This window comes from Cervus elaphus, chromosome X, assembly GCF_910594005.1.
Source record: "Cervus elaphus chromosome X, mCerEla1.1, whole genome shotgun sequence".
NCBI lineage: Eukaryota > Metazoa > Chordata > Mammalia > Artiodactyla > Cervidae > Cervus > Cervus elaphus.
The window spans coordinates 120,804,136-120,831,978 of record NC_057848.1 but is presented as its reverse complement, the minus strand read 5'-3'; the positions used below and the strand labels follow the sequence as shown (position 1 = coordinate 120,831,978).

The 27,843-nt window shown below is 48.7% G+C and overlaps 1 protein-coding gene across 4 annotated transcripts; it reads right to left on the bottom strand.

Annotated features, from left to right (window-relative positions):
* Nucleotides 1-51: 51 nt before the first annotated feature.
* OTUD5 (OTU deubiquitinase 5) lies at nt 52-27,679 on the bottom strand. 4 transcript variants are annotated; one of them, XM_043895297.1, is made up of 10 exons: nt 26,576-27,679; nt 26,334-26,407; nt 16,935-17,028; nt 9,263-9,327; nt 9,019-9,175; nt 8,775-8,923; nt 4,612-4,815; nt 2,915-3,116; nt 2,713-2,826; nt 52-2,403 (listed from the first exon to the last, which is right to left on the bottom strand). In XM_043895297.1, exons 1-10 carry the CDS (start codon nt 26,925-26,927, stop codon nt 2,279-2,281), a joined length of 1,536 nt encoding a protein of 511 aa, XP_043751232.1. In that variant the 5' UTR covers nt 26,928-27,679; the 3' UTR covers nt 52-2,278. The 4 variants fall into 4 exon arrangements, with proteins under 4 accessions (XP_043751232.1, XP_043751233.1, XP_043751230.1 ...); XM_043895298.1 differs by having other exon boundaries at nt 16,935-17,025; XM_043895295.1 differs by having other exon boundaries at nt 26,334-27,679.
* Nucleotides 27,680-27,843: the final 164 nt, after the last annotated feature.

The following is a 27,843-nucleotide window of genomic DNA, read 5'->3' as shown; positions in this document are numbered from 1 at the left end:
CACCAGTCTCTCACACACACAAACACTCAAAAAGCAAATATACACGGGTACTCTCCCTTATTCATCCAACATTTATTAGGGGTCTACTGTAAGCCTACAAGGCCCTAGAGGGGGTGCAGATACTAAGAGATACACAGGTTAAGTCAGGCATCATAGCCCTGCCCAAGAATTTGATAGTACAGTTACTGGAGAAGAAATAAAGACATATCTGTATATAAAGGTGAGAATGTAAATGGGGTCACACAGGGCTTCTCAGAAGGAGACCCTCTACCCATCTTGAAAGACAAAGTTGGAGGCTTGGGACAGAGGAAGGGCAAATTCCAGGCAGAGGCCAAGGAAAACTGGACAGAGAGGCAAGATGAAGTAGTCAGGGGCCAAATAGTGCAGAAACTTCAACTTCAGGATAATAAATAATACCTGCTAACATTAGAGCTCTCAGAATGTGCCAGGCACTGTGCCATCATACATTATGTTGACCATATACACTCTCTCTCAATGCTCACAACAGAGAGAGCGTGAGGTAGTAGATATTTATCACTCCTGTCCTATACATGGGACACTTGAAACTCAGAGAGCCTGCAACTTGACCAAAGCCACATAGTTAGAAAAAGCCGGTTTTAAACCAACTCTCCAACACAGTGCTTAACCAGTGGATTCCACAGAGACACCTGCAGATAGCCACACCCTCATCTGCAGAGCTGGACATACATCCTTCCACAGGGACCCCATTATTGAGGGACACTGAAGAAGAGAACTGAAAAACCTGGGGCCAGCCATCCTTCTTTGCCTTGGCTTTACCTCTAGGAAAGGCAGGGACAGAAGTGTCAAGAGAACTGGGAACATGAATAAAAAAGGTTTAGCTATTCCTCAATTTCTAAAACCTGGTGTGCTTGTGTGGGGGGTCCACCCTCTGGTCACTTCCACTAAACTCAGATTGCTATGAAGCGACTGTTGTGCCTGTCCAAAGCATTTCCTCATCAAATACAATGAAAGAGCAAACATATGGGGGCTAGAGGCAGGCAGAGAAGTTGGACATTCAGTCCCTGCCATCAAGTTCAATTCTCTGCTCCCATCACACCCCAGGAAATAGGGTGGGCAGGCTACATCCTGTAACAATACTGAGGCAGGGGCAGTGGGCAAAGACAGAGCTTTCTTGGTGGTAACAGGTCCAAAGGCTGATTCAGTAAGCAGTGAATCAAGTATGAACCAACTCTGGGCCTGCAGAGAGACCCCAATGGAGAGCATATAGCCCTTACAAGTCAAGCCAAGGTCTGTGCCATCACCGCCTCTGACCAAAGGCTCACCCACCCCCTGCCCCACACAGAACAGAGGCGCTCAGGGGAAACTGACATTTGGTTTTATTGTGCCAAGGACATTACAGATGCTGGATCTTGTTGACACCTGCAAGGCATGAGTGCCCCATCTGCTGAGGCTGCTCCCACCCCCCCACACTCAAATCCTGGGCGGCGGCCATGATCCTCGAAGGTGCCCCCCACCCTGAGATTCCAAAAAGACTGGTGGTGGTGGTGGAAGCATAAGGAATGCAGCAAGGTCAGAGTCTCGTCCAAAGCCCACTTGACACCTGCCCCCTCCTGCCCTCCCACCCCACCCTGGCTCATACTCTAAAGCCTGCCCATCTCCACAGAGCTGGAGGCCAGGTACATCAACCACATCTTTGTGCCCCGTGGCCTACCTGCCTCCAAACCAGAGAGATGTCACCTTCATAGAGCCAATGCTGTTGTCTACATCACTGATTGATTTCATAAGATAAAAGTATATTTTAATAAAGAAAAAAACTCAACATTGAAGGCTCAGACATTTTAAGGGTACTGGGAAGGGGATTTTTTCCCACTTCTTCCTCCCACGTCCCTGGTATCATTTATGAAGGTAGGGTGACAAGTTTCTGATCTTGGAAGGAATAGGGGGCAGGGAGACTTTGCTATCTGTCTCTCCTCAGGGGCTGCCTGGCTGCCAGTTGGTTTGTCTCTGTGTGCCCCTCGCCTACCTTCAGCACCCTTGCCCAAGTCCCCTGTGGAATGCAGGGATGGTGCTGTGCAGGGGGAACAGGGCACATCAGCTGGCGAAGAGACAGATGATGGTGGTGGTGGCAGCGATGAGAGGGTGCACAGGGGTGGGCCAGCCAGAGGGAAGTGGGGAGGAGCCAAAGAAGCGGAAAGAAGGAAGAAGGCAAGATGGGAGAAAGCCAAAGAAGGTGGGGTGGCACCGGAGGGCAGGAGTGGTAGGGATTGGGAAATGGTCTCCAGTCTCTGGGTCTCCATCAACTCTTGTCTGGGGGTGGGTCTCTGTGCACTTTGTTTTTCTTCATACTGTCTAGGTATTCCTGTTGGGACACTGCCAGCACCGAGGCTAGGATCTCATCATCATCCCAGTCATTCAGACCTGCTGGGCAAGAGGAAGGGGAAAAGAATGACACAGCACTTTAAGCCTGCTTTCTCCTTCCCCTTTGCTGATTCTTGGCTCTGGAGAGATCCCGTTCAGGCCCCTACCACTTTTTTCTCTAAGGGGAAGGCTCCTCTGAGCCTACAAAACCCCACTCAGATCCCCTCTGGGGCAGACTCTTGGGCCTGAAAAACTCTCTTTTCCTGAGGAGATGTCCAGAGGCTCCAGAAGCCCCCTTTTCAGGACCAGCTGCTTCTTCCATCTCTCCCCAACTCCCAGCTGGCCCCTAGACCCTAGACAGAAGAGGCTTACCAAAGGCGGAGGGGGACATCTGCTGAATGAGGGCCCGGCACTCCAGAGCAGGATAGAGGGACACGAGGGGGGAAGTAGCCCGGTCGGCCCCTGTCGAGAACTGGCTGCTTGTACCTGGGGCAGACAGACAGTCAAAGGCAGGGCTCAGGGCCTAAGCAGGACTTCCTGACCCCTACATGCTCCCTATTAGCAAGTCACTGACCTGGTGCACAGGGTGAAGGAGGTTTGGCAAGAGCTAAGACAGTGCCTGGGGAAGGGGGCTTGATGCCCAGCTCAGCATGCAGCTCAGGGTGCTCAGGTGACGATGCTGAACTCCGCTGCCTTGGGGACCGGCTGGTCCACTCCTCAAGACCACTGGAGGCTGCTGCTGTGGCAGAGCTGCATGTGGCGCTGGCTTTCCGGGGCTGCGGTGAGGAAGGTGGTGGTAAAGACCAATAGCAGTTGCAACCGTCCTCTGCCCCATTCCCGAAGGGCTCACTCCCTCCCAGAATCCTGGCTATGAAATAGCTTCTACATAGGCCACCAACATTCTTGGTAACATAATGGACCACAGGATCAAGGTAAGCACTTTAAAGCCCCTCTCACACCTTTACAGCCAGTCTGACAGGAAACCTGTTACTCCACCTTCAAAATAGATCCAGAATCTATCCCCTTCTGACTGCCTCCCTTGCCAGTACTACCATCAATCATTAGGACTACTATAGTCATCTTCTCCTTGGTGGTCTCCTGCTTCCACCTTGGCCCCTTCAACTCCATTTTACACTCAGCAGTCAGAAGGATCCTGTTAATTCTAAGTTCCCACTCTTTTCCTGCTTATAACCCTCTCATCATTTTTGCTTCACTCAGAAGAAAAGCCAAAGTCCTCACCACAGGCCAAACGGGAAGGTCACAAGCCTCTTCCAATATGGCACCCCCACCTTTCCGACTCCATCTACTACTACATTCTGTTCTGCCACACTGGCCTCCAGGCTGCTTCCAAATCACACCAGGTGTGTACGCACCTCAGGGTCTTTGCTCTAGCTGGTCCTGTCTTCCCTGGTATAGGCACGTAATGCCCTCACCTCTGCAAGCTTTTGCTCAAATCTCACCTGGTCTGAGGCCAACTCTGACCATGCTAATTAATACTGTGAACTCCCAGCCCCACTCAGTCCTACTCATCCCCTTTACCCTGCTCTACATCTTTTGTCCATACCACCTCTCAAATGATTTATTCATTATGTTTATTTCATTCCACTCTGCATAAATGGAAGCACCACAAAGACAGACCTGAGACTGCCCAGCTCACCAATGTACTCCTATACACTAAGAACAGTGCCTGGCACAGACCTGCAATAAACACTTGTTCAACGAATGAGTCAGCTCTTGCCGACATCAATTAATCATTCTATAAACTTCTTGTGACTCCTCAAATACCTGGCTGCCCTGCCTCACTCCCTGCCCTAAAAATTCAACCTTTCTGTGTGAAGACTGACCAGATCCCCCACCTCTACTGGTCTTCCAGTCAGAGTCAAGGGCTCCACTGATGCATGTGTCTCCCCCTCAAAAGACAGGATCACTGAGGGTGGAGCATGCAGGACCTGATTTTACATCCTCAGTACAGAGTCTGGCACACAACATTCAGCAAAAGCTTGTCCCTCTGAAACTATCTGTGAATCTGGCATTTTACCACTAGTGGCTGCCCTCTCTCACTTCTTAAAAAAAAAAAAGCTTATTCTGCACAGTTGTTGAGAGTTCTAAGGCACAATGCCAAGACTAAGGCCAAGATGAGGTAGAGAAAAGGCTAGGAACTTCCTTCTCTCCCACATGTCAGAATTGCTTAGTTTGTTTCTGCCTGTTTGGGGACAGAACATGGGAAGTAACAGGTTCTTCGCCAGGCTAGTGACAGACCCCAGGACCCACCTGGCTGGGGCCACGGACTTGGCGAGCCTGTTTTTCTTGATCCCGCAGCCACTGCAAGTAGGATTCCCGGGCCACCTGCTCCTCAATGGCCTCATTTGTGGCCTCCCAATCTGTGGCTCGCTTCTTGTCTTCCAGCATCTGCTGTTCAATCCATGATTCCTCTGATGTTTTTATGGCATTCTTCATCAGGGACTGCTCTGCAAACTGCAAGGAGTGGGAGAGGAACAGGGATGTGAGGTGACACTCTGAACTCTGGCCAAGAGCCAGAAGTGGCTCAGGGAGGAGGGCTCACATGCTCAGAAGAGAGGCAGGAAGGCAGACACTCTTACTAAGCACCCCCCTGGGCAGGCTGCCTATTCATCAGGGACTGGGGAAAGGAAGGCTTGGGTTGGGGGACTTGTCATTTCGAATTCCTATGTTCAGAAGTCCTGCTGCCACCTCCAAGACACCTCAACTGATGTACTAAGTCTGGGGCAGTCAGGTGCCCTCCAGCCAGGGCTAGAATTTAAAGTCGCCTCACCAATTGATGACTCAGTTGTTGAGGCCTTCTTCACCTATGCCCAGATGGGACAAGGAGAAAAGATCACCTAAGAAATGAGTCCTGTGTGCACAGGGTAGATTTGAGTATTGGGGTATTTAAGTAGACAAGAGGACAGTGTCAGCATGGTGTGGGGTACTATGAGTTGTGGAACACCGTATGAGAGTGTCAGGCTGTGAGACATAACAGATTTTTTAAAAAGGAATAATTCAAAGTATCAGTGCATATCCCACGGAATAACAGTAAATTTCGTTCAGTGAAAACTTATTTTAATGCACATATACACACCATACACCAACGTGTATATACACTAAGTAATGGTATAAAGTATAATTTTTTACCCATGGATAACAGTCCAAAAAGAATGCAAAATGCTATTAGAATAAGCCAATTAAAAATGGGCAAAAAAGTCTAGACACACAATTTCATCAAAGAAGATAGCAAATAAGCACATGAAAAGATGCTCAACATCATCTGTCATTAGGAATTGCAAATTAAAACAAGGTGCCCCTCAGTTAAAGGTATCAGTAAGAACCATAGTGTCATACAGATACAGATGGTTACATACAGAAATATTTCTAGACATGTGTATACACACAGGTTAGTATATACATATACTTCCTTGCTCTATCAGCTGAAAGGGCCTAAAGCAAGGATACCCCAATAGCAAAGAGCATACTCAGCACCCAGATCTTGGTTTCTAATTTAAGATTCTCCAATAAAAGGAACTAGGGCTCCTTGGAGAAATGGCTGGTTCTAGAAATGGGGCAAGAAATATACAAGATGAAAAAAAAAAAAAAGAAATATACAAGATGAGCCTCTAGCGCCTTGTAGTGTCAGAAAGTTAAGCATTCAAAATGAAAATGAAAAATAAAATAAAAATGAAAACAAACAAGCCAAAAAACACCCCCTCACAAACACACAAACTACCACAATGATGGGGATATTTCAAAGAGATGCAGGAACCAACTAAAAGAACTCCCAATAGCCAAAACTGGAAAAACTTGGGCATCAAAATAAAAATAGTACTGGATTATAACCCAACATGTAAAAGTATTAAATAAATATCCATCATCCACAATGATATAAATAAATGACTAAATAAATGAGAATGAGATAAATCTCCCTTGCAGAAGGATTTCAAATAATTTATGTAGATACTCTGCCCTCAAAGAGATGGAGTATAACCCTCACCTTTTATTATTTTTTTCACTGCAATGCAGGAATATAACCCAGGCCTTTGGCAGTGAAAATGTGGAGTCCTAATGACTATTCCACCAGGAAATTCCCTAATCCCTACTTCTTTTTTTATATTTATCTATTTATTTGGCTGCACTGGGTTTTTTAGTTGCACCATGTGGGATCTAGTTCCCTGACCAGGGATCAAACATGGGCCCCCTGCATTGGGAAGGTGGAGTCTTAGCCACTGGACCACTAGGGAAGTCCCCCTAATCCCTACTTCTTAAGTGTGGACTATAAATGACTTCCTTCCACACAGTACAACATGGAAAAGGGAGTGGGGGTAGAGAAAGAGTAATTTTACAGTGGAGAAAACTTGATAAAACTACTTCTGCCAGATGATCAAGGTCAACATCAACAGTTACAAATCATGTTTACAGTACATACTGTTGAGATGATGTGATAAAAATGGCACTTTACCACTGTGATCCCCCTCTCTAAAACCCATAACCTCAAGTCTAATGAGAAATACATCAGACAAATTCCAAAAGAGAAACATCCTACAATATACATGACTAGTACTCTTCAAAACTGCCAAGGTCACCAAAAACATGAAAATGTGAGAAACCATCAAAGACAAAGGAGCGTAAAGAGGTATGATGACTTTTAGTTAATAACAATGTAACTGGTTCATAGAACAAATGTATTACACTCATCTGACATGTGTGAATAATAGAGAAACTATGCAAAAGGGAGAAGGGTATGTGGGAACTCTGCACTATCTTCTTAATTTTTCTGTAAATCTAAAACTATTCTAAATAATTAAATCTATTAAAAAAAAACTTAGGGCACTCACAGTTTTAACAAAAGGAAAAAGAAAAGACACAAGTGATCAAATCACTAAAAGTCAGGAATGACTCTTAAATGCACAGTGTTACCTAAAAGAAGCCATTGAAAAAACTATATATTGTATGATTCCAATTATATGACATTCTAGAAAAAGTCATAGATTCTGTAAACAGATGGAAAACAAATTCGGAGAAACTGTCACAGCCAGGAGGAGCGAAAGGAGACACGACAACTAAATGTAATACAGTATCCTGAATGGGATCCTGGAACAGATAAGATCATTGGGGAAAAACTGAGATAATTTGTTTTTCTTTTATCCCTTTCTGAAGGTATCATCATTTGTTGTCGTCGTTTGGTCACTGTTGTGTCTGACTCTTTTGCAACCCCATGGACTGTAGCCCTCCAAGGCTCCTCTGGGCATGGAATTTCCCAGGCAAGAATACTGGAATGGGTTGCCATTTCCTTCTCCAGGGCATCTTCCGCACCCAGGGATCAAACCTGTGTATCCTGCATTGGCAGGCAGATTCTTTACCACTGAGCCACCTGGGAAGCCCAAAACTGAGGTAATTTGAACAAAGTATGGTCTTTAGTTAATATATCAATATCAGTTCATTAATTGTGACAAACATACTATGCTAATATGTTAATCACAGTGGAGTATATAGGAATTCTCTAATCACAATAATTACATAAATCTAAAACTGTTCTGAGATTAAAGATTTAAAAAAATGAAACCAAAAAACCTCTATGGGGACTTTTGGTGGTCCAGTGGTTTTAAGACTTCACCTTCTAATGCAGGGGGTACAGGTTTGATCCCTGGTTGGGGAACTAAGATCTCACATGCCTATCAGCCAAAAAAACTAAAAAATAAAACAGAAGCAATATTGTAACAAATTCAATCAAGATTTTAAAAATGGTCCACATCAAAAAACCTCTATGTTGGAGGGTGTGTTGTGTTAGGGTTTGTTTCCTAAAATGAGGCAGGAGTACTTTTGTAGGAAGTGAAACCTCAATAGAAGATAGCAAAATCCCCAACAGACAACTGTTTAAGACAGAGAATGAAAATCTGTCAGTGTGTGCTGAGACAATCTACTGCCCTTTCCTGAGCACCTAATAGGTATCAGACTCAGTGTTAGGCACTTTCTGTATCACCCAAGCTGCCAGTCAAATCACTTGTACAACCTGACTTAGATACCAAGGCCAGCAAGTGGTGGGGCCAGGCCTACACTTCAAGTCTCTGTGACCACAGCTGTCTGTACGTGCTGAGGTTTTGAGGAGGATCCATGTGGGTACCAAAACACCTAGACTGAGCCCTGGTTCACAGTTCCCAAGTTTGACTCCGTATCTCAAAATGCCAACTCTCAACAGGCACAAAAGATAGGTGAACCAGCTCAGACAGGCAAACTGAGACCACAAAATGAGCCCTGAGGGATCACCTTGGATAACTTCCTAATTTCAGAGGTGAGACCTTAGGGGCGACTCAGAGAGGTTAACAGGACATTTTTGTGGGCAAGGGGCAAAAATGAGGCCCCAACATGAGATTTCTGGTCTTCTGGTCTACCTCCAGTATACATTCTAGGCACAGGGACGTGCTTACCCCTGGTTTGAATGATGGCAGGCCCAGTCCCACGCCAATGGTGGCCTTGTTAGGATTCACCACTGAATTGTAGTGGATATTCCTATGGTAGCTGACACGAATGGGTTCATCCTCATTTTGATGGATCCCATGGAATGTATTGATGGGTTCTGCAGAGAAAGAGGAGAGAAGATTCACAGTGGGCTGGGTGGAACCGGCTCAGACCAGGAGTGATCAACTGCTCACCTACCCACCACAGAAGTACCTGTGCTGTACTGGTACACCTCCACAGGCCGGTTGTACATCTCTGCCATGGCCTGCATCTCAATGTGGTTGCCATGGCAGTTGTTTTTCCGCTTCCGGTTGATGTAGGTGGTAAAGTCCTCTGTGACATAGTTGGAGAAGTAGTCAGCATTCTTCATCTGCAGAAAAGATCAGATGATCAATGTCTATGTGGAGAAGAGATCCTCCCATTCTGCCCCCACCCCAAGGTCTCTGCAAGGTCTCACCAGATAGTCCATGCAGTGCTTTCGAACAACCTCATGCATGTCCTGGTCTCCATATACCTGGTCAGCTGTGGGGGCAGAAGGAGAGGCTGGAGTCAGAGCTACCACCAAAGAAGAGTTCTAAATCAGAACATCCTTGGGGTTCTGGGGCTGGGGGCCAGGGAAACTTCCTTACCTACCCTAAGGAATGGAGAGTTCTTGGCTTTGTGGGCTAGAATATGATCACGAAAAAAGAGGCAGGCAAGGACAGTCTTTACGAACAAGAGTACAGGTAAAAGGGACAGAACCACAGGTATCTTGTGTAGATAAGCGGCCTTAAGCACCATTGATTCCACATACACCACCCTTCGCTCTTCACATGAGGACACTGAGGCTCGGGGAGTTTGTGATTTGACCAAGGTCACCCAGAAGTCAGTCCATGACAGATTCAACTATAGAATTCAGTTTCCTGACTCTCAGGAGTCATTATGGCCTTTATAAGGTGAAAAAAGAAGGAAAGGGAAGGGATAATAACTGGGCTTTAAGCCCAGTTCTGTTAGGTACCAGTAAACAAAATGACCCAAGTGTTCTGAGCTTCATATGCCTCAAGTGTAAAATGGGATCAAGCTGGGTAACTTCCTGGCAAGCCTCTTATGGGATTAATGAGATAATAGGTATGAAGCGACTAGCCCTAGTCTTGGGACAGGGCAATCACTCAGAGACCCTGTCCCATAGTGGGGCCTGAATGTGGGGTACTATGAAGGTGACAGAAGTGAGTAAAATTCTGACCCTATCCGCCAGAAGCATGTGGTCTACAAGAGAGATAAGACACATACGCACCTAACTTAATTAAGGTCCAGGCATCACAGGGCTTTGGTCACAATAAGAACTAGGCTCTCTCTGCCTCAATTGAGGATGTTCACACATGTTCACACATGGAAAGAACATAGTTCTTTCCATCCTTTTTGGCTACTTGTCAAACACCAATGCACTCTTAAAACAGTTTCCCACTCCTCCAAGGCACCCCATCACCAGATTTATCAAAGATGCATACAGACTTCATCTGCCTGATCACATTGGGCTCCCACTGAGGGCAGAGGGCAGTTCACATACAAGTCTACCCCCAGGCTCAGAGCCTGGTGCAGTGCAAGAAATGCAAGTTTGCTGAGTAGACTGGGGAGGCTAGGGGAGTCAGGGAGCCTTCTCTGTGAGAAATTAAAGTGGGCTTGAAGATGAAGCATGCCTGATGTCCACTGGCTAAGACGAAGAGTGAATGTCCCTTCATCTCCCCAGAGGACCACTGCTCTGATGGGATCTCCCTGTGACACTGGAGCAGGGGCAGGTCCTGCAGCGAACACCAGAGTTCTTCCATAACAGCCAGTCTACTTCTGTGAAGAATCGCCAGAAGAACGCCTTTGCTGCCCTTCCCCCTTCCCCCTCCCTGAAGGGTTCTGTGAGATAAAGAGAAAAAGGCAGCTCTGAGATAGAAAACGGGGCCCATGCCTGTCTCATGTCCTCCTGGAGGTGCAGAGACCAGAGGGTAATGGGGAGTGGGGGTTGTGAGGTGGGAAGGGGTAGCCCCTTTACCGATGTAAACAAGGATGTGGGTTCTGTGGCCACACTCTCCCTCACCCCCCTCCCCCTCTGCAGCACTTCCAGCAAGTCACATGCCCTGTGCACAGACTGGGGGCCCCCTGCCACTGCCTTTCTTAGAAGCCAGGACCACAAACCCGCTGTGGCTGCCGGAGCTGCTTGAGGAGCTATTTCCGTAGAATAAACCTGGGGTGCTGAAGAGGCAGTGCTGTTGGCAGCTGCAGTAAACAGGAACTGAGATGGGAGTGAAGGGGTTAAATAGGGGTTGGTCTGCCAGACTCAGGAAGGTGGCTGAGATGTTCCCAGGAAAGCAGGCAACAGGCATTTCCAGTCCTGGGAGGTGGATCTACCACCATGGAGATGCCAGATGTAAGGAGTCAGGGGAAAGGGGAGACAATGGGACCAGAAAGGGAGTTGGGAGAGAACCTTTCCAAGAAGTTCCCATTTCCCTGCCACTGACTCCCTGCTTGACAAAAAGGCTCTTCTGCCTCCTGTGTGGTACTGGACAAGGCCTTAACCTCTCTGGGCTGCAATGTCCTCATCTATAAACTGGGGAAAATAACTCCTTTTCCTCTCATGGGACATTGTCAATACTACAGGGGATGGTCTGCCAAATACCTGCTGCTACTGCTGCTGCAAATGTTCAAGAGATGGGGCTCCATTTGTCATAAGGAGGACGATGACTCCTTCAGATAGCCAGTCACCCACAAGTCAGCTAGAATTTCACCAGAACCACTTAAGTCCTTCCTCATTTCTGCTGCACTTCATCAGCCAGAGGAAAGTCCCCAAACTCAGAGTCTAGGTTCTCTCTCCTCATGCAGGCAGAACTGGTTCTCCACCTTTGCTGAATCCAAAGGTCCACTAGCCTACCTTGTGCCCATAGTTCAAATCTTTAGCAACCAAATTAACATCAAATCAGTAACACAGGCCTCACAAAATAGGGTCCTTAAGTGTGGGCAAAGGATGACCTTCTCAACTTACCTATAAAATGTAAAATACCACCTTCCCTCTTCAATTCTAAGATGCACCAATAGGTGGTACAGAACACGTATTTAATCATAGCTTTTGGGAGAGGGAAACCCACCTCACAGGTTATAAGACATACCCTAGTTTGGGGATCATCAATGTGGAAGAAAATGTCCATCTCTGAACCAAGGAAAGAGAGCAACAATACCTTGCCAATGAGAGACAGTAGAAGGACCGTCTCGATGACATAAAAACACCCAGTGCAGGACTAAGAACACAGGAAATCCTCACTGTGGAGATGCTTGTCTGAATTTGCCAGCCCTACCTCTGTCCTGCAGAAAGCCCTCCTCCCTCCCTAGAGATTGGCACATGGAACTAGGGACTGAGCTGGACTTCCCTGTGGGGGCCAAGGTGGAGGAAAAGAGCCCAATGGTCCTGCAGAGGTAGGGGAATTCAGAGCGCTTGTTTTGATAGAAACTGAAACTCCTCCTCTTGCTGACACTGCACTTGTGGGCAATCTGCACCTGCTCTCCCCTCCCAGAGTCCAGTTGGAAGGGGGTCCCCCACTCCCTCACCTCTGTCCCCAACCCAAAGAGGGCTCACAAATCTTCAGTACATTACTACAATTGGTTCCGCCAAGGCCTTTTCACATCCCAGCTCATTCCATCCTTACCCTAAAAAACCCTACTTAACACAGGAGGGATACTAAGGTACAGAAATGTGGCACAGCTGGCTCAAGGCCACACATTGGGGAGGTTGAAGGAGAGGCCAGGTTTTCAAGGAATAACTGGTAACTTTGAGCACTGATGCCCCAGGAGACATTACCACCACCAATCTGGCTGTCACCTTAGCCACCCGACTCCCTAGGTCAGGCTTGTCTGCCTCAGTTTCCCTACCAACACAAGCAGGAATCAGCTGGAACCTAGGAAAGGCCTGCAAGTGGTCAGAGATTACAGATATTAGGACCTGTACCCCTCACTAAGGCCACAGAGGTCAGCATGAACATTCCCTCCCCATACCCTATGTATGTCCTTTCTCTGAGCACACAGAGACAGCAGCACAGAAATGCACATGTGCATGCACAGAGTCAGTAAAAGATGTTCCTTGAAGCCAAATACCCACACAACCACCACAACTACAGAGAACTGTCGCATTCAAAAAGTAGATGCCCTTGCCACCAACCAGCAAAGACTGAAGGCTGGACAGAATTCGAGGCTGTACAAACTGAAGACCCCCCCACCCCCTTCCTAGCCTTTGCCAGGGGTTGGTACGAGTGGGGAAGAGCCAATGGCTCTAACAGACTTGTCTCAACCTCCCTCCCCTGCTACCTGGGGGAAGGTCCACCAAAATGTAGTCACTATTTGCTGAGAAATTATATGGAAGAGCAAGACAGGAGAGCCTGGACTATCTAAACAATTTAAGTACAAGGCCCTGCCATTTGTTTTAGATGCACCTGGGAATTGCCTCCTTACCAGGCTGCTGCCTGCCTGACTGCCTGCTAGAAGAACCACAGCCAGTTACCACTGAGAACAGAAAAGGAAGCTTGGTGCCTGCAGGGAATCTAAAAAACCACACACACAAACATGTATACACAAAGCAGTAGCAGGAGATGGGACCTGCTCTGTTCCCTGCTTCTCTCATGGCCCAGTGGGAACCCTGGCCCCACCAAGGAGATGAACCAAGAAAAAGGTCTCACCTGCCTGCTGAGCAGCTGCAGTGCATACCTGGCCAGTGGCCCCAACTACCACACCCTCAGTCGGGGAGTCAGTAAAACTCAGCCCTCTCAATAGCTTGGTCTCAAGATGCCTGCTCCCCTACTCAAGAATTCCCACCGCAAAGATGGAAAAACTGAAGGAGGCAGGGCAGAGAGGTCAACAGAAGCCGGTGTACATGGTGGTCCATGGGATTCTTCTCCTTCTGGCCTGCTTCAACCTCAAACACGAATGTCTGATACTGGCTGTGTGACCTAGATAATAAGGTCCTGATCTTCTCTTGAGGCCTGTTTCCCATTTATAAAACGACAAATTGATCTAAGATCCATTCCTCCAATGCTGATAGTCCACGTTCCAAGACCAAAAGGCCTTGAGCAGTAGACCTAGCTAATGTTTCTGGGCCCCATCACCGAAACATGCAGAGCCCCAGCTGCATCCCCACAACCCATGCAAGACACCCACACACACGGCCACCACTCTGCCCACAGAGGCCAAGGCCAGGGCCAGAGGTTTTTGCTGAGTCAAAGCCATATGCAGAGAGGGAGGGAAGAGAGATGCAGACTCACGTTTCCAGGAGAAGGTTATCTGAGCACAGCAGGGGCAGGGTGGACCACAGGATACCTCTGGGACCCAGGCTCCCACTTTCACTCCAGCCCAGCCTATGCTGATGCCCACGTGTCTCCAATAGGTGGTAGGAGAGAGAACTGGGCACAAGCATGGGATACTGGTTCACACTGGGGACACCTAGACCTCAGAGGCAAAACAGAGGGTAAAAACCCACCTGCCTCAGGATTCCTAAGAGTAGAGGGCCACAGGCTCCTAGCTGCAAGAAGCAAGGCCCTAGATATCAAGGAATACAGCCACAGTCACCCAGCCAGTTGACTCCTAAGAAGCTAGGGCTTTCCTAGGGTCATAGAAAGAATGTGTCCTTTGGATACATCTGGGTTCCCATGCCAGTTCTGCCACTACTTACCCTGGGCATGTCACTTCCCCTTCCTGAGCCTCAATGGGAGGCTCTTCTCACCTGGTCTCATGGGATAAGGATCCCAATTTTGCAGGTGAACCTGAAGCACCACGTGGAATGCCGAGCAATCAGTCAGGGTCAAGGAACAAGAGTGGTCTCTTTGTCTCTCCCCATTCCAACTCCAACCCTCAGTTCTGTGGTCCTTCTACTATTCAAGGTGTGACAGGAAGTTAAAAATTGTCACCCTTCTCACCAGAGCCTAGAGCAACTACCACCTGTCCCTGTCCCAGCGAGGCTGGAAGCAGACGGGCAACAGAAAGCATGAGGATAAAGTCCCCTCTGGGGTTACATGTCCTGTGCACTCTGCCCCAGGGAAACCTCCACATGAGGCCTAGAGACCCAGGGGTCATGTACTTCTCAGGGAGAGGCCATGGGGCTTCTGAGGTTTTACAAAGAAAAGCCAAGTGCAGCCCAGTCAGAGGAAATGTGTAGCCATAGTGCTGACAGGGAAAGGCCTTCAACCTGTCATGGTCAGCTCTTCCTGTAAGCTTAGGCCCCTTACTAGAAGGTCTCAATGAGGGGGAAGGGTCAGAAGGTGTGGGTCAGAAGGTGTTTGGGAAGAACAGTCAGATGGACATACACTTAAATTTTGTTTCTTACATGGGTTACTGCCAAGCCTGGTCTTAACTAAGCCCAAGGCCCACGTCAAATAACACCCAAGACACAGATGCACAGCTGCATTCTCTGACCCTCACTCCACCAGCAGCCTTGCTTACCCCACATTCAGACTAAGGTCTTGGCACAGGCCTAACACCTAATGGGTCCCCATCTATTCTTTCTTTGCATTCCTTTGGTCCAAGATGCCCCCCAAACCTATCTCTTTCTCTAGGAAACATCTCTGGGAGAACACGGACTTGAGCCACAGGGATGAGGGAGTTGGAATTTTCCCAGCCCATCAAAGTCCACTGCCTGAACCTCTTCTGCTTGGTAGAATAGGGAGACAACCACTCACCCCACCTAACTTTCTATCACCCACTCAAACATTTGTGATTCTGAGGCACCACTAAAAACTGCAGAATCAACACCATTTCAAATATGGGAAAACGGAAGTTATGAGTCAGGGGGAAAACTAAAGGGCTTCTGACTCTCAGGTCAAGGCTCTTATCAGAGGGGATGTTTCCTTGGGAAACATCAGAGCTCAAAAGGCAGTGAATCACACTCCCAGCTTCCCTTGGACACTAGCATGCTGCTAAGTCGCTTCAGTCGTGTCCAACTCTGTGCAACCCCATAGATGGCAGCCCACCAGGCTCTGCCATCCCCGGGATTCTCCAGGCAAGAATACTGGAGTGGGCTGCCATTTCCTTCTCCAATGCATGCATGCTAAGTCGGTGCAGTCATGTCCAACTCTGTGTGACCCCATGGACAGCAGCCCACTAGACTCCTCTGTCCACAGGATTCTCCAGGCAAGAATACTGGAGTGGGTTGCCATTGCCTTAACTTCACAATTGCTTGCTGAGTCACAGATGAGAGCCAGAGAAGCTTCAAAGAGCCAGCTCAAATTGGACAGTAGATGGTATTAAGGAATTATTAATTTTGTTATGCATATAATGACATTTTTGTTATGTTAAAAAAAGAAAAGAGTCCTTATTTGTCAGAGAAACATACAGAAGTATTTACGAATGAGATGATCCATGTTGGGATTCTGTTTTAAAAATCTTCGTTTCAGGAGAGTGAGAGAGTGAGTGGGGTAGTGATGAAATAAAGTTGGCAATATGTTAACAATTATTTTGAAGATGAGTGATGGGTACATAAAGGGTTCACTATTCTACTTTTGCGTAAGTTTTTTTTTTTTTAAAGTTCTGTGATCCCAAGCTGACAGCTGTGTGCTGCAGTTAAGAGCACAGGCCTCTCACTAACCTAACCCAGACTCTGCCTCCTGACTGCACTATGTACTCTCTGACCCTAGGTAAGTCACTCTCTATTTCTGAGCTGCTTTTCTCATCTGACAACTGGAAGCAATGGTCCTTCACTTATCTAGCTTGGAGGAGAATTAAAAAGTTTTCCTGTAGCACCTGAGCAGTTTGTCCCTGCTGCTGCTGCTGCTAAGTCGCTTCAGTGGTGTCCAACTCTGTGCGACCCCCTAGACAGCAGCCCACCAGGCTCCTCTGTCCCTGGGATTCTCCAAGCAAGAATACTGGAGTGAGTTGCCATTTCCTTCTCCAATCTGTTCCTAAGTAATGTTATTTTCTCCATCACTATTACTACTGTTATTATTACTTTCACACCACCACACTGCCTTGTGACTGAAAGCTAGAGGCCAGCTACTAACTTAGGCTGAGGCCAGGAGTCCCTAAAAGACCAGCTAACTCTGCCCCCAACCCTGTCACACAAGTCACTCCTGACAACTGCAACATAGTTCAGGGGCAGCCCTAGGCCCCTGAAGGCTAAGGCAAAGACTCACCTACAGCCCGGAAGAGACAGGCACCATCCTCCTTCATCTGCTTGATGATGAAGCCCTTCTTGTCTCGCAAGGCCTTTTCAAACCAGTGCTCCTGCTGGAGGGAAGAGGTAGGGATCATCAACAGGAAAGACCCATACCCTCACCCCCAAGGCCCTGTCCTTGAGCTCTTGAGGGACCCAGATGATTGGCTGAGAGGACAATGGACAAGGTCCAGTTCTCTGCCCTGTTAGACCACTCCATGCATGTGGAGCAGGAGACCCTTCTAGCGAATCAGTCTCTGTGTAAGCAGAAGGCTTGCTCCTAGAGGGGCCTCATCTGTATTCTAACCCCCTGCTGACCATCCTGGGAATCCCATGTTGGGCCTATCCCCTAGGCAGCCAAAGGCCCAGAACCAGCAAGTGCCAAGGGGGAGAACCTGACTTGACCTAGAGGAGATTCACCTGGGGACCCTCTAGTCATTTAGGGTAGGGGAGATATTGAGGAGGGAGTAGACTGGCAAGAGCCTAGATCCAGAGCCCCACAATACAGCCAGAAAATTCCAAGATATACTGTATAAAGCAAAATATATGCAAAGTACAATCTCACTTGTGACATTTAACATATACATATATATAGGCATAAGTATACAAACACACATGCACACAAAGTTGGGAACACTTTACACAACAAAATATTATCCCTAAGTGCTGGTATTACAGGTGATTCTACTTCACCATCTCATTTATAACAGGTATACAATATGTTATCCAAAATTCTAAAAGCTTTTAAAACCAATTCTTTATCTAACTCATTTAGCATCACAATCTGACCTGAGCTGACAAGAACCCATCTATTCCACTTAAAAGCGAATATTCAAACATTTCCATGCAGAAACATCCAGGTGTTTGACTTTGAGGTGCTGCTATAGACCCCATGGAAAGTGTTACATAATACACAGTTTACATCCAAGTGACTTTCCTAAAATTCTGAAATATTTCTAAATTCAAAAGTACAGCTGGCCCTAAAGGTGTGGGTTAAGTGAACCCGTACAAATGTGTATTTGCAAACGTTTTAATGAATAGGTGGAACATATAGAATGTTTAGGGAGGTGAAACTATGCTACATACTGTAATGGTGGTTACATGTCATTATACAATTATCCAAACCCATAGAAAATGTACAACACTAAGAGCAATCTCTAAGGCAAACTATGGACTTTGGGTGATTATGACGTGTCCATGTAGGTCCAATGACTATAACAAATGTACCACTTAGTGGGGGACACTGATACTGGAGGAAGTTCTGCATGTGTGGAGTCAGGAGGTATATGGGAACTCCCTGTACCTTCTGCTCAGTTTTGCTATGAACCTATAATTGCTCAAAAAAAATAAAGTCTATTTAAAAAATGTCCACGTGTCACTTAAAACATTTTCCATCTCAACACTAAACAAACCAGCAGCAGACCTTTCTTAGCCTCCTCACGCCATCTGCTGGTCACTAGAAGAAGTCAGCCTGAGCCCGCATCAGGCCCAGGGGCCAGAAATCTCAAGGCTGCTCCTTGGGCACACCACCCAGCCCAGGGATTTATAAGATCTGCGCTACTGCTGATCAGACAGAGGGGATCACCTCTCTGCAGGCCATTTTTAACTATCTCAGATGAGAGAAACTCCTGGCAAAATAGGAAGCACAAGATCTAGAGGATAAAAGCTCTGAGTCCAAGCCCAGCTCTGTCACTGATTTGCTGCATGAGTTTAGGTAATCTACCTGAACTCTCCAAACCTCAGTTTCCTGTCAAATGGGGGATATCTGAGCTGCCTGACAGAGCTGTCAAGAGGCTTAGAGAAGTTTCAGGAACTGAAAAGGCTTTCTAAACAACATACCATGCACTGGTGAGGGGGTCACCAGAAAGAGAAGGGACAAGACCAGCACACACACAGGGGACGTACAACTGAGAGGCCCTCAGAAAGTCCTAGGTGAGTGGCTAGACAGGAGATGAAGCACGGGGGACAAGAGAATACCCTACAGTGCCACCATCAGGGCCCACACCCCAAGAAGGTGTGGCTGGCTTTCTAGAGATGACAAAGGCACCTGGAAGCTCTTAATGGGCTTCCACAGGCAGCACAAACTCTTGTTTATGTACAACATTCCAGCAGTCCAGGTGTCCCTCCTTCCCCAGAGGCTGTCACACTGGACTAGCCTGCTCCAGCCAGTTCCCCTATCCCTGCCCTGCAGGTCAGCCATCTTCCAGCATCATGGCACCTGCAGAGAAGCTGGAACTATGACTACAAACCCAGACTGGACAGGAGAAGTTCTAAAGAAGCAGTGCACACAGCAACCTCCTGACTTCAAGTATTGGGGGGGTGGGGGAAGAGATCGACAGGGGAAAAGGGGGTCAAAGAGCACGAGAGGTGCTCCTACATGTTCATCCAACAAAGGTTTACCAGGCAGTTACTAAGTCAGACCCTGGACTGGCAATGAGGACAGAAAAATGAATCAGATTTGGTCTCAACTGTGATAAATTCATAAACTGCTAGGGGGTGGGGAAATAGGCAATATCTACACACAAGTGTGAGCAGGGCTTTAAAAGAGGTGAACACAGGGTTGCTGTGAAACAGAGCAAGGGACCTGGGTCAGTCATTAAGGCTGGCATCTGAGAGGAGGTGCCACCTGAGTAAAGAAGTAAAATACCAAGACCTCCAGAAATGCTTAGTAATCACTTCTGTCATTCCACGGACGCCAGAGACCCAACAATGAGTTCAGCAGAGCTAAAGCCCTGGAGAGGACTAGGCAAGTAAGCAGGGCAGAGCCAGGAAAAAAAGATGAATTCTTATTAGCCAAATGCCTACCATGCCAAGTGCTAGATGCAAAAGGTAATCTCATTTAACTGTCCTTACCACAGCTCAGGTGGCAGGAAGCATTATCTTCATTTTATAAAGGCAGAAAGGAACTGGGACTGGGGCATCAGCAAAGCCTAATGTAGAGGCAACAAGAGAAGCTTCATGAATCACAGCATGGAAACACACCTGGCAGCCCATTTGGGAAAATCCTGATTTGTCCTTCAAAGTGGAGAAGGCCTGTGTGTTCCCCTCACACAAGCAAGGCTTTGGTCCTGGGGCAGCCAGACTGGCATCTGGGTCTGGATATGGAAGCCAGACAACTAATCACCCACTGCCTTTGGCACCAGCAGCCTTTGGAGCAGGCTCTGGCTGAAACCCCTTCTCTCCCGCTGTGGGGAGAAAACAGGGAGGTCATGGTCCTGGGCTTCAAAGAAAGCCTAGAGTCCCAAGAGCTCAGAACAGTCTTATCCTTTCCCCAGCTAGACAGGAACCTCCAAAGAAGGTGCCAACTTGGATGCTGTTTAGGAAAATGGCCCAGGAAGGAAGGGTTGGCGGAAGTAAGAGGTGGGAGCAGGCCCAGCCATAAGCTACATCAATGCCCTGGCCTAAGAAAGTCAAGTCCAGACCCTGGGATTTCACTGGTGGTCCAGTGGTTAAAACTCCACAGGGAGCATGGGTTCAATCCCTTGTCAGGGAACTAAGATCCTGCATGAGACACGGCATGGCCAAAATAATAATGAACTGAAATAAGAAAGTCCAGACCCTGAATCTTGCAAGCCCACTGCTGAACCTGTGGGCAACTCCCTCCACATCTCTGAGCCTCCAAAATGGGGCTGGGTAAAGGTCTCTGACACGACGGCATCTGAGGTACAAAACTGCAACCTACTGCTTCAAAGGTTCAAGAGAAGTTGAAGCAGCCCGTGGGACCCAACTGACGTAGGTTCCAATCCAACTCCAACAATTATTAGTCAGTGATTAACTGCTCTGAGCCACAGTTTTCCAATCTGTAAAAGAGGCTAACAAGCCTCCCAATAACAAGGATACTGGACAGACTCAAATATTACAAGACTGGTCAGTATGAGAGCACTTAATGAGTTCCCTTTCTCGCCCTGGAAAGGAAACAAGAACATCCCTGAATAATGATCACCCAAAAATATCAGGCCCCAATCCCTGGAACCTGTAAATTTTACAAGGAAAAAGGGTCTTTGCAAATGTGGTTAAGGATCTTGCGATGGGAGATTATCTTGGAGTAGGGTAGGACCTAAATGCAATGCAATTTCAAGTGTCCTTAGGACAGCAGAGGAGGATCTGACACAGCCAGGAGAGACCACCCGTACACAGAGAAAACGGGCAGAGGTCAGAGTGATGTGGTCAAAAACTAAGGAATGGTAGCAGCCACCAGAAGCTGGAAAAGGACTGGATTCTCCCCTAGACTCTGGAAGAAGTTTGGCCCTGCCAGTGCCTTGATTTTGACCCAGTGGAACTGATTTTGGATTTCTGGCCTCCAGCACAAAGAAAGAATAAATTTCTGCTGTTTTAAACCTCCAAGTTTGTGGTAATTTGTCACAGCAGCCACAGGACACAAATACAACACCCTTGTAGCACTCCCCGGCGTGAATTGTGAGGCAACACGGCATGGCTCCCACCCCACAGGATCCACCTCAGCTGCATCCCACCCCCAGGGAAAGGGTTAGAATTAAAGCTGCAAGGGCCTGGAATCCCCCATCCCAGCCTGGGAAGCTGCTGACCCTGTCTATCAATGAATGAGTTGCCAATGAAACAAGGAGGCGGCAGGGGGAGATGGCAGCAGCAGTGGTAGCTCATGGACAGACAGATGTGTGGGAAGAGCCCACAGCCAAGAGATTTTTAGTATTCTGGACTACACAACTCTGTCCCAGCAAGTCTGGTGCCAAGACCACCCCTCTCTCCCCCAAAACACCGGCTCTGCTCCATAGGCTAAACATACGCAACCCATCTAGTGAGAACACAGATGACACACTGCTCTTTAAGGACTAACAGAGCTCTCCAGGGCAGAGGAATCAGAAAAGAGCAAGGCCCCAAACCTACTACTAGGCCACTGAGGTGGGGAGGGAATAATTTAAAAAAAAAGATGCAGGGGACTTTCCTGGTGGTCCAGTGGCTAAGGCTGCACTAATATAGGGGGCCCACGTTCAATCCCTGGCAAGGGAACCAGATCCCACATGACACGACTAAGACTGGGTGCAGTCAAAAAATAAAAATAAATCTTTTTTAAAAAACGAAGATGCTATATATTCTGCAACAAAAAGAAATGAAGTCCTGATGCATGCTACAGCATGGATGAACCTTGAAAACATTATGGTAAGTGAAAGAAATGAAGTCACAAAGGATAAATGATTCCATTTATATGCAATGTACAGAAAAGACCAATCAATCAAAACGAAAGTAAATGAGTGGTTGCCAGGGGCTGAGAAGGGATGAAGGGATAGGGGACGATGATGATGATGCAGGGTTTCTTCCTGAGGTGAAGAAAATGTTCTAAAAGAGACTGATTGTGATGACAGATGCAAAACTCTGTGAATATACTAAAAGTCACTGAATTGTACACCTTTTGATGTGTGAAAGATGTCTCAATAAAGCTGTTAAACACACACACACAAAGGCCTACAGCACTGGCTGGGCAGAGGGAAGCTGGTAACTGCTTAAAACTTCATAGCATACCCCCAAAAGCCAAGGGGCCCCATTCAAGACTTTCACAATGGATGAGGGGAGTAAGGAGCAGAGAATTAAAGACATTACAGAGCAATGAGTACAACCTCTTTCTTCATCACTACCCATTTTATGGATGGAGAAATTGAGACCCAGAAAAAGTAACTGCAGAAGATACAGGACTCAAACTCAGACGCCCAGGCCGAGTCCAACCACTTGCTGCTATACCACTCTGCCTCCTGATCAGAGGAATCAGCAGGTTCATAAGTGCCAAATGAAATTGTTGCAAAGGCTCCTAGGAAGAACCCAGAGGATCCTGGGGAAACTACAGAAGAAGAATCAGCCAAGGTCCAAGGTGGGCCAGGTCAGATATTGAGTCAATAACCCTAGGCATGGATGTACTTTTGGCAGCTAAGCAGGAGTCCTGGGATTTGAAGTCAGACCTATCAGGTCCAAAGCCTAAACTTTTTCTACACACAAACCTACCTCTACACCATCCAAAAGGGCTCCTAACAACCCCCAAGCTAGCTGGCCACAAAAATCACTGTGAGGCCAACCCTGAGCCTCACACTAACCAGACTGTTTGTCCTGACCACCAAGCTTGGATGGCTGAGAGGGAATATGGGAGTGGGGGAGGAACCCAGTTCTTCCTTGAAAGACACCTACCATACCCTGTCACCTCCAGGCCCAAAGGGCTTTGGTGTGAGCTCCCTGAAATCCCAAAGTTAAACAATGCCCCACCAACTTTTACCTCATCAATAAGAAAACTGTGGCCCAGGGCGCATAGGCAGAATAATTCTGGTTCATCCAGAAAAGCCCCAGCAGAGCCAGAATGGGAAACCTGGCAGCTTGGCTACAGTGCCAGGTCCACCTTCTTCCACCATCTCAGCACACAGGCCCCCTTCTCAAAATGCTCTGTGAGGTCCTCAAGCTCAGGACCCTCTCAAGTCATTCTTTTCATAGGGGAGACTCTGGCAAGGCAGCCATACCCAGGAAAGGAAATCCCTGACACCACCACCTTCCTAGCACTGGGACCTCTGGGGTGTCAAAAGGGCTCTTAAAGGCAGTAGATATAGTAACAGCACCAGGACAGACAGGAAGTCTGGGTGGTCACAACAAGGACCAGAGTCATCATGTGGACTCCTTCTCAATAACTCTCTCCTTTCCCAAGGGTCTAAATGGCCCTTTGGTCACAAATGGCCCCAATGATGGTTCAGGACCAAGCCTAGGGCAGCAGGAAGAATCTCTCCTATTTTCATCCCCTAGTTGAACTAGGTGAGGCAAGAAGCACCTTCTTTGTCCTTTTGTCCCAAGAAGTAAAGAGAACACGAAACCTTTCCTCTGTCACTGGGAAGGGAAGGTATCATGCAACCACACAACTTTACTTCCATGTTCTTATGGGGACAATACAAGGGAAGAACTCCTAGCCTAAGAGATGGCAAAGGGGATGTAAGGAGGTGTCTTTCTAGTCACCATGGTGGCACATGACTTTCTCTGTCCCTGAAACTCCTTATTTCTGTGGGAAATAAGGAAAAGGAAAGGCACACTTTATCACGACCAGGGAGAGAAGAAATAACTCCTGGTCTGGACCCTGAAAGATGATTCATCCTGCCAGGAGAAGCAGTAATGGATGAAAAGGGAACAAGGATGAGGGCTCAAGACAAGGCCTTGGACCCTGTGAAGCACAGAAAGATTTACCTGAGCCAAGGGGGGAAAGAATGTGGGTGGAGAATCCCCTGCAGTGGGGATGTGCCAAACCCCTTCCCTCTCTCTGGAAGAAAAAAGCTTGTTGAAAGCTATTCAGAAAACTCAGAATATTTCTCTGATCCAGAAAATTAGAAGCACAGCTGAATCAGGGAGACTCAGCACATCCTCCTAGTTCTTGAGGATAGGAGTCCTTTCTTAGTCCTTATGTCCCCAGTACCTACCTGACAACCTTCTCATAGAAAGTAAGGGCAACTTCCTAGCCTGAGCTAGCTCAGACGGAATTCTTATGACTGAGAAAAGTATCCAGGTCCTCTGTCCAATCAGGGGTGGCCTCAGGCTACACTGGGGTGACATCATATTCTTCTCCCAGATGAGAAAGGATTGTCTGGTTGGGGGAGTGGGGAGGGAGGGAGAGCCTCATACCCAAGAGGAGAGCTCAAGCCCCTCCCTAATGGAAAGGATCTCTTGTCCCAGAGGGGAAGCTCAGGCCCCTGGGAGGAGACTCAGACTCCTTCCCTCAGAATCCCATCTTACCCATGTCCCCAAGGGGAATGAGCAGCCAGAAAGATTCAGTTCAAAGTGGAAGGTGGGCTTAGGCTCAAGTCCCCAAGGCAGGAAATTTTATGACCCCAAAAGGCCTCTTAAGACTAGGGCAGGGACTTTCCTGGTAGTCCAGTGGCTAAAGACTCCATGCTCCCAACACAGGGGGCCTGGGTTCAATCCCTGGTCAGGGAACTAGATCCCACATGCCGCAACTAAGAGTTCGAATGTCAAAACTAAGACCCAGGGCAGCCAAATAAATAAACACTCTTTAAAAAAAAAAAAGACTAGGGTACACATATGCTGTTTTAAGTGAGGTGACAGTTCTTTCAGGGTAGGTTCAGATATCAGGTCCTAAGGTGGGAGAGGTGTCTCATGAACCCGAGGCAAAGTCAAACTCCTGAGGGGAGATGCAGAACCCTATTCCAGAGGGACTCTATCCATGCCCCAAGGGAAAGGTCTCAGGGCTCAATTCTGGCCCGGGGAGACCACCTGTTCCTAAGGAGTGCCTTAAGTTCCTTGAGGGGGAAGCGTGGACCTCATCTCTAGAGACATACTGGTCAGTGAGGTATGTATGCATCTCTTATCCTTGAAAGAAAGCTCAAGAATCCTTGGCACAGTGGGTCTCAGATGCCCAAAGAGAATACTCAGGCCAGTCCCTGAGTAGCAAAGTCCCCTAGAGACCTCTGGGGGGATATCAATTTCCTGAAGAGGGCTTCAGACCTAAAAGCCCCAGGCTATAGGCAGGGGGAATCCTAGGCTCCAAAATACAAAACAGTGAGTCTCATTTTCTTGAAGAAAGGTTCAGGCCTAGGGGAGGGGTGTCCAGCCCTTAAAAAAAGCTTAAGCTCCTAGAGAAAGATTCAGACTCTTGTCTCCAAGGAGATCTCAGATCCCTTAGAGAAAGCATAAGACCCCTGTCACTTAGGGATGAATCTCATGTACCCTAGTGGAGTTTCTCCAGGGTGTTGGTTTTGATCCTAGTCCCTAAGTGGAAATAGATCATAGGAGAATATGTATGTGTGTGTGTCAGGTCCCTGACTTCTAGAAAAGGGAGTCTCAGACTCCACTGCTGCATGGCCCTGTGCTGTATTCCCCTGAGGAGGAGAAAGGGTTGCCCTATATAGTGTCTCAGACCCCTGAAAAGGATTTAGGTATCTTGGGGACACTCGTTATCTCTGAGGTCGCCACCTTACTTGTATTCCCAGGAGGAGGACTCTTAAGAATCTCATTCCAGGGGAAAAGAAATCTCAAGTCACCAAACACAAACCAAGGTCCTTTGGAAAGTCACGAGACTCCCCTCTCAGGAGACATTCCATTCTGCTCGTCTCTCCTGGGGAGTGCCTACCTATTGGCCCTACACGATGAGGCCCCAGGGCCCACAATCAACTACGGGTCCTAGAAGAGACCACAGACCCCATCTTTAAATCCTCCATCTTATCTGCGGCCTCTAATCCCAAATCCCGGGGGGAGGGGGGGCGGGGGGGAGAGTGTCTCGCAACCCCATCAGCAGGGAAAAGAGTGCCAGACTCAAGAGAGAAGACATAGGCCCCTTGAAGCAGGCTCAAACAGCCTTCCTTGGGTCCCTAGCCAGTCTAGGGATCCCATCCACCATATTCACTCACCTCCCCCACCCCAATGCCCATACCTGCTCGACGGTGGCGGGGTCCATGGCCTCTATGCGCGCTGCAGCCGCTTCATATTCATCCTCACTGTTGTAACCTGCGCCGACCTCCTCACGCTCAGGACTGCCCCCGCCAACCGCACCAACCCCGGGGGCCTGACGCCGCCGCTTGCTGTGACCCGGCCCTGAGCAGCAGCCGCCCACACCCACGGCACCGCCCACGCCCACCACCACACCCGCCGCGCCCACGCCCGTCGCTGCTGTACCCAACGCATCACCAGGACCGCCGCCGGGACCTCCAGGGCCCCCGCAAGGAGGTGGAGAGGCCTGCTGTGGCCGAGGGCCCGCCACGGCGCCAGGCGGCACGGCCAGCGCCCAGCGGTGAAGCGCACCCGGTGGCCCCGGGAGAGGGCCTTGAGGCGGTGGCGAAGCCCGAGGACGGGCCCCCACGACGCCCGAGTCACGGTCGCGGTCGCCGCTGCCCACACCCGTGCCGCCGCCGCCCACGCCTACACCCCCGCCGCGGCGAGGCGCCGGGGGCAGCGGTCCGGGCGGCGGCGGCTCGTTGGCGGGGTCGCCGTCGGGAGGCGGCGGCTTCTTTTTGGGGAGAATAGTCATGGCGGCACCGCCGAGTAGCCCCCAGCAAACCCGGCGCGGGGGACGCTGGGAGAGGACCCGGATGGGGGGGGGGGGGCTACAGTTGTGCGCGAAGGACGACGGGATCGCCGGGACCCGGATAAAGAGCGCGCGGCACCGGTTCTCGAACCGTCGGCGGAACGCGGGTCACGCGGCAGGAGAACCCGGATGTGAAGTCCAAGATTAAGGCACCGCGGCGAGCTTGTCGTAGCCTCTCCAAGTCCAACAACTTTATTGCTACGCTCGTTCCGGCCTACGGCTTCAAAGAAAACAGAACCAAAACAAGCACCTCTTCGCCCCGCCCCCTCGCAGGTTCTTGAACTACCGGGTGGGGCCTGGAACGTTGCGCAGGCGCGCTGGGGCACAGCCCCAGCCTCTCGTTCGGAAGTACGTGGGCAAAATCTTCGTTGCCGCCACAACAATTGCGAGCACCAACCAATCGAAGCGGCTGCGTGGGTGTTCGATGATGCCCACAGGCCAATCAGAAGCGGACGTCGCCCTCCCCTGCCCTCCGTCTCAGATTTCAGTCAAAGTCGGCAGCCTTGTTCCTTGCCTTTCCCTTCGCTGGTTCCATCCGGCTCTTCTTTCCCCGAGGCTCTGACTCGCAGGCGGGGGCACTGCGACAGAACAGCGTGGCTTGCCCCACGCACAGCAAGTTTAAAATCGTCTCCCTCCCAGGCTTTTAAGTTGGCCGAAGTCAGCCAGACTGACTGCAAAAATATCAACACTCCCAGAGCTTAGCTAGCTCCTGAAGCGTCAATTCCGGTTCCACCCACCTACAAATTCACATCCGGTGGAGAGGCGGGCGCCGCTTCACCCTGGCAACAGGCCGACTTCCGCGGTGATTGGTTAAGAGATGCCACCACTCAAGTCGGAAGGGCCAACCTTGGGACAGACA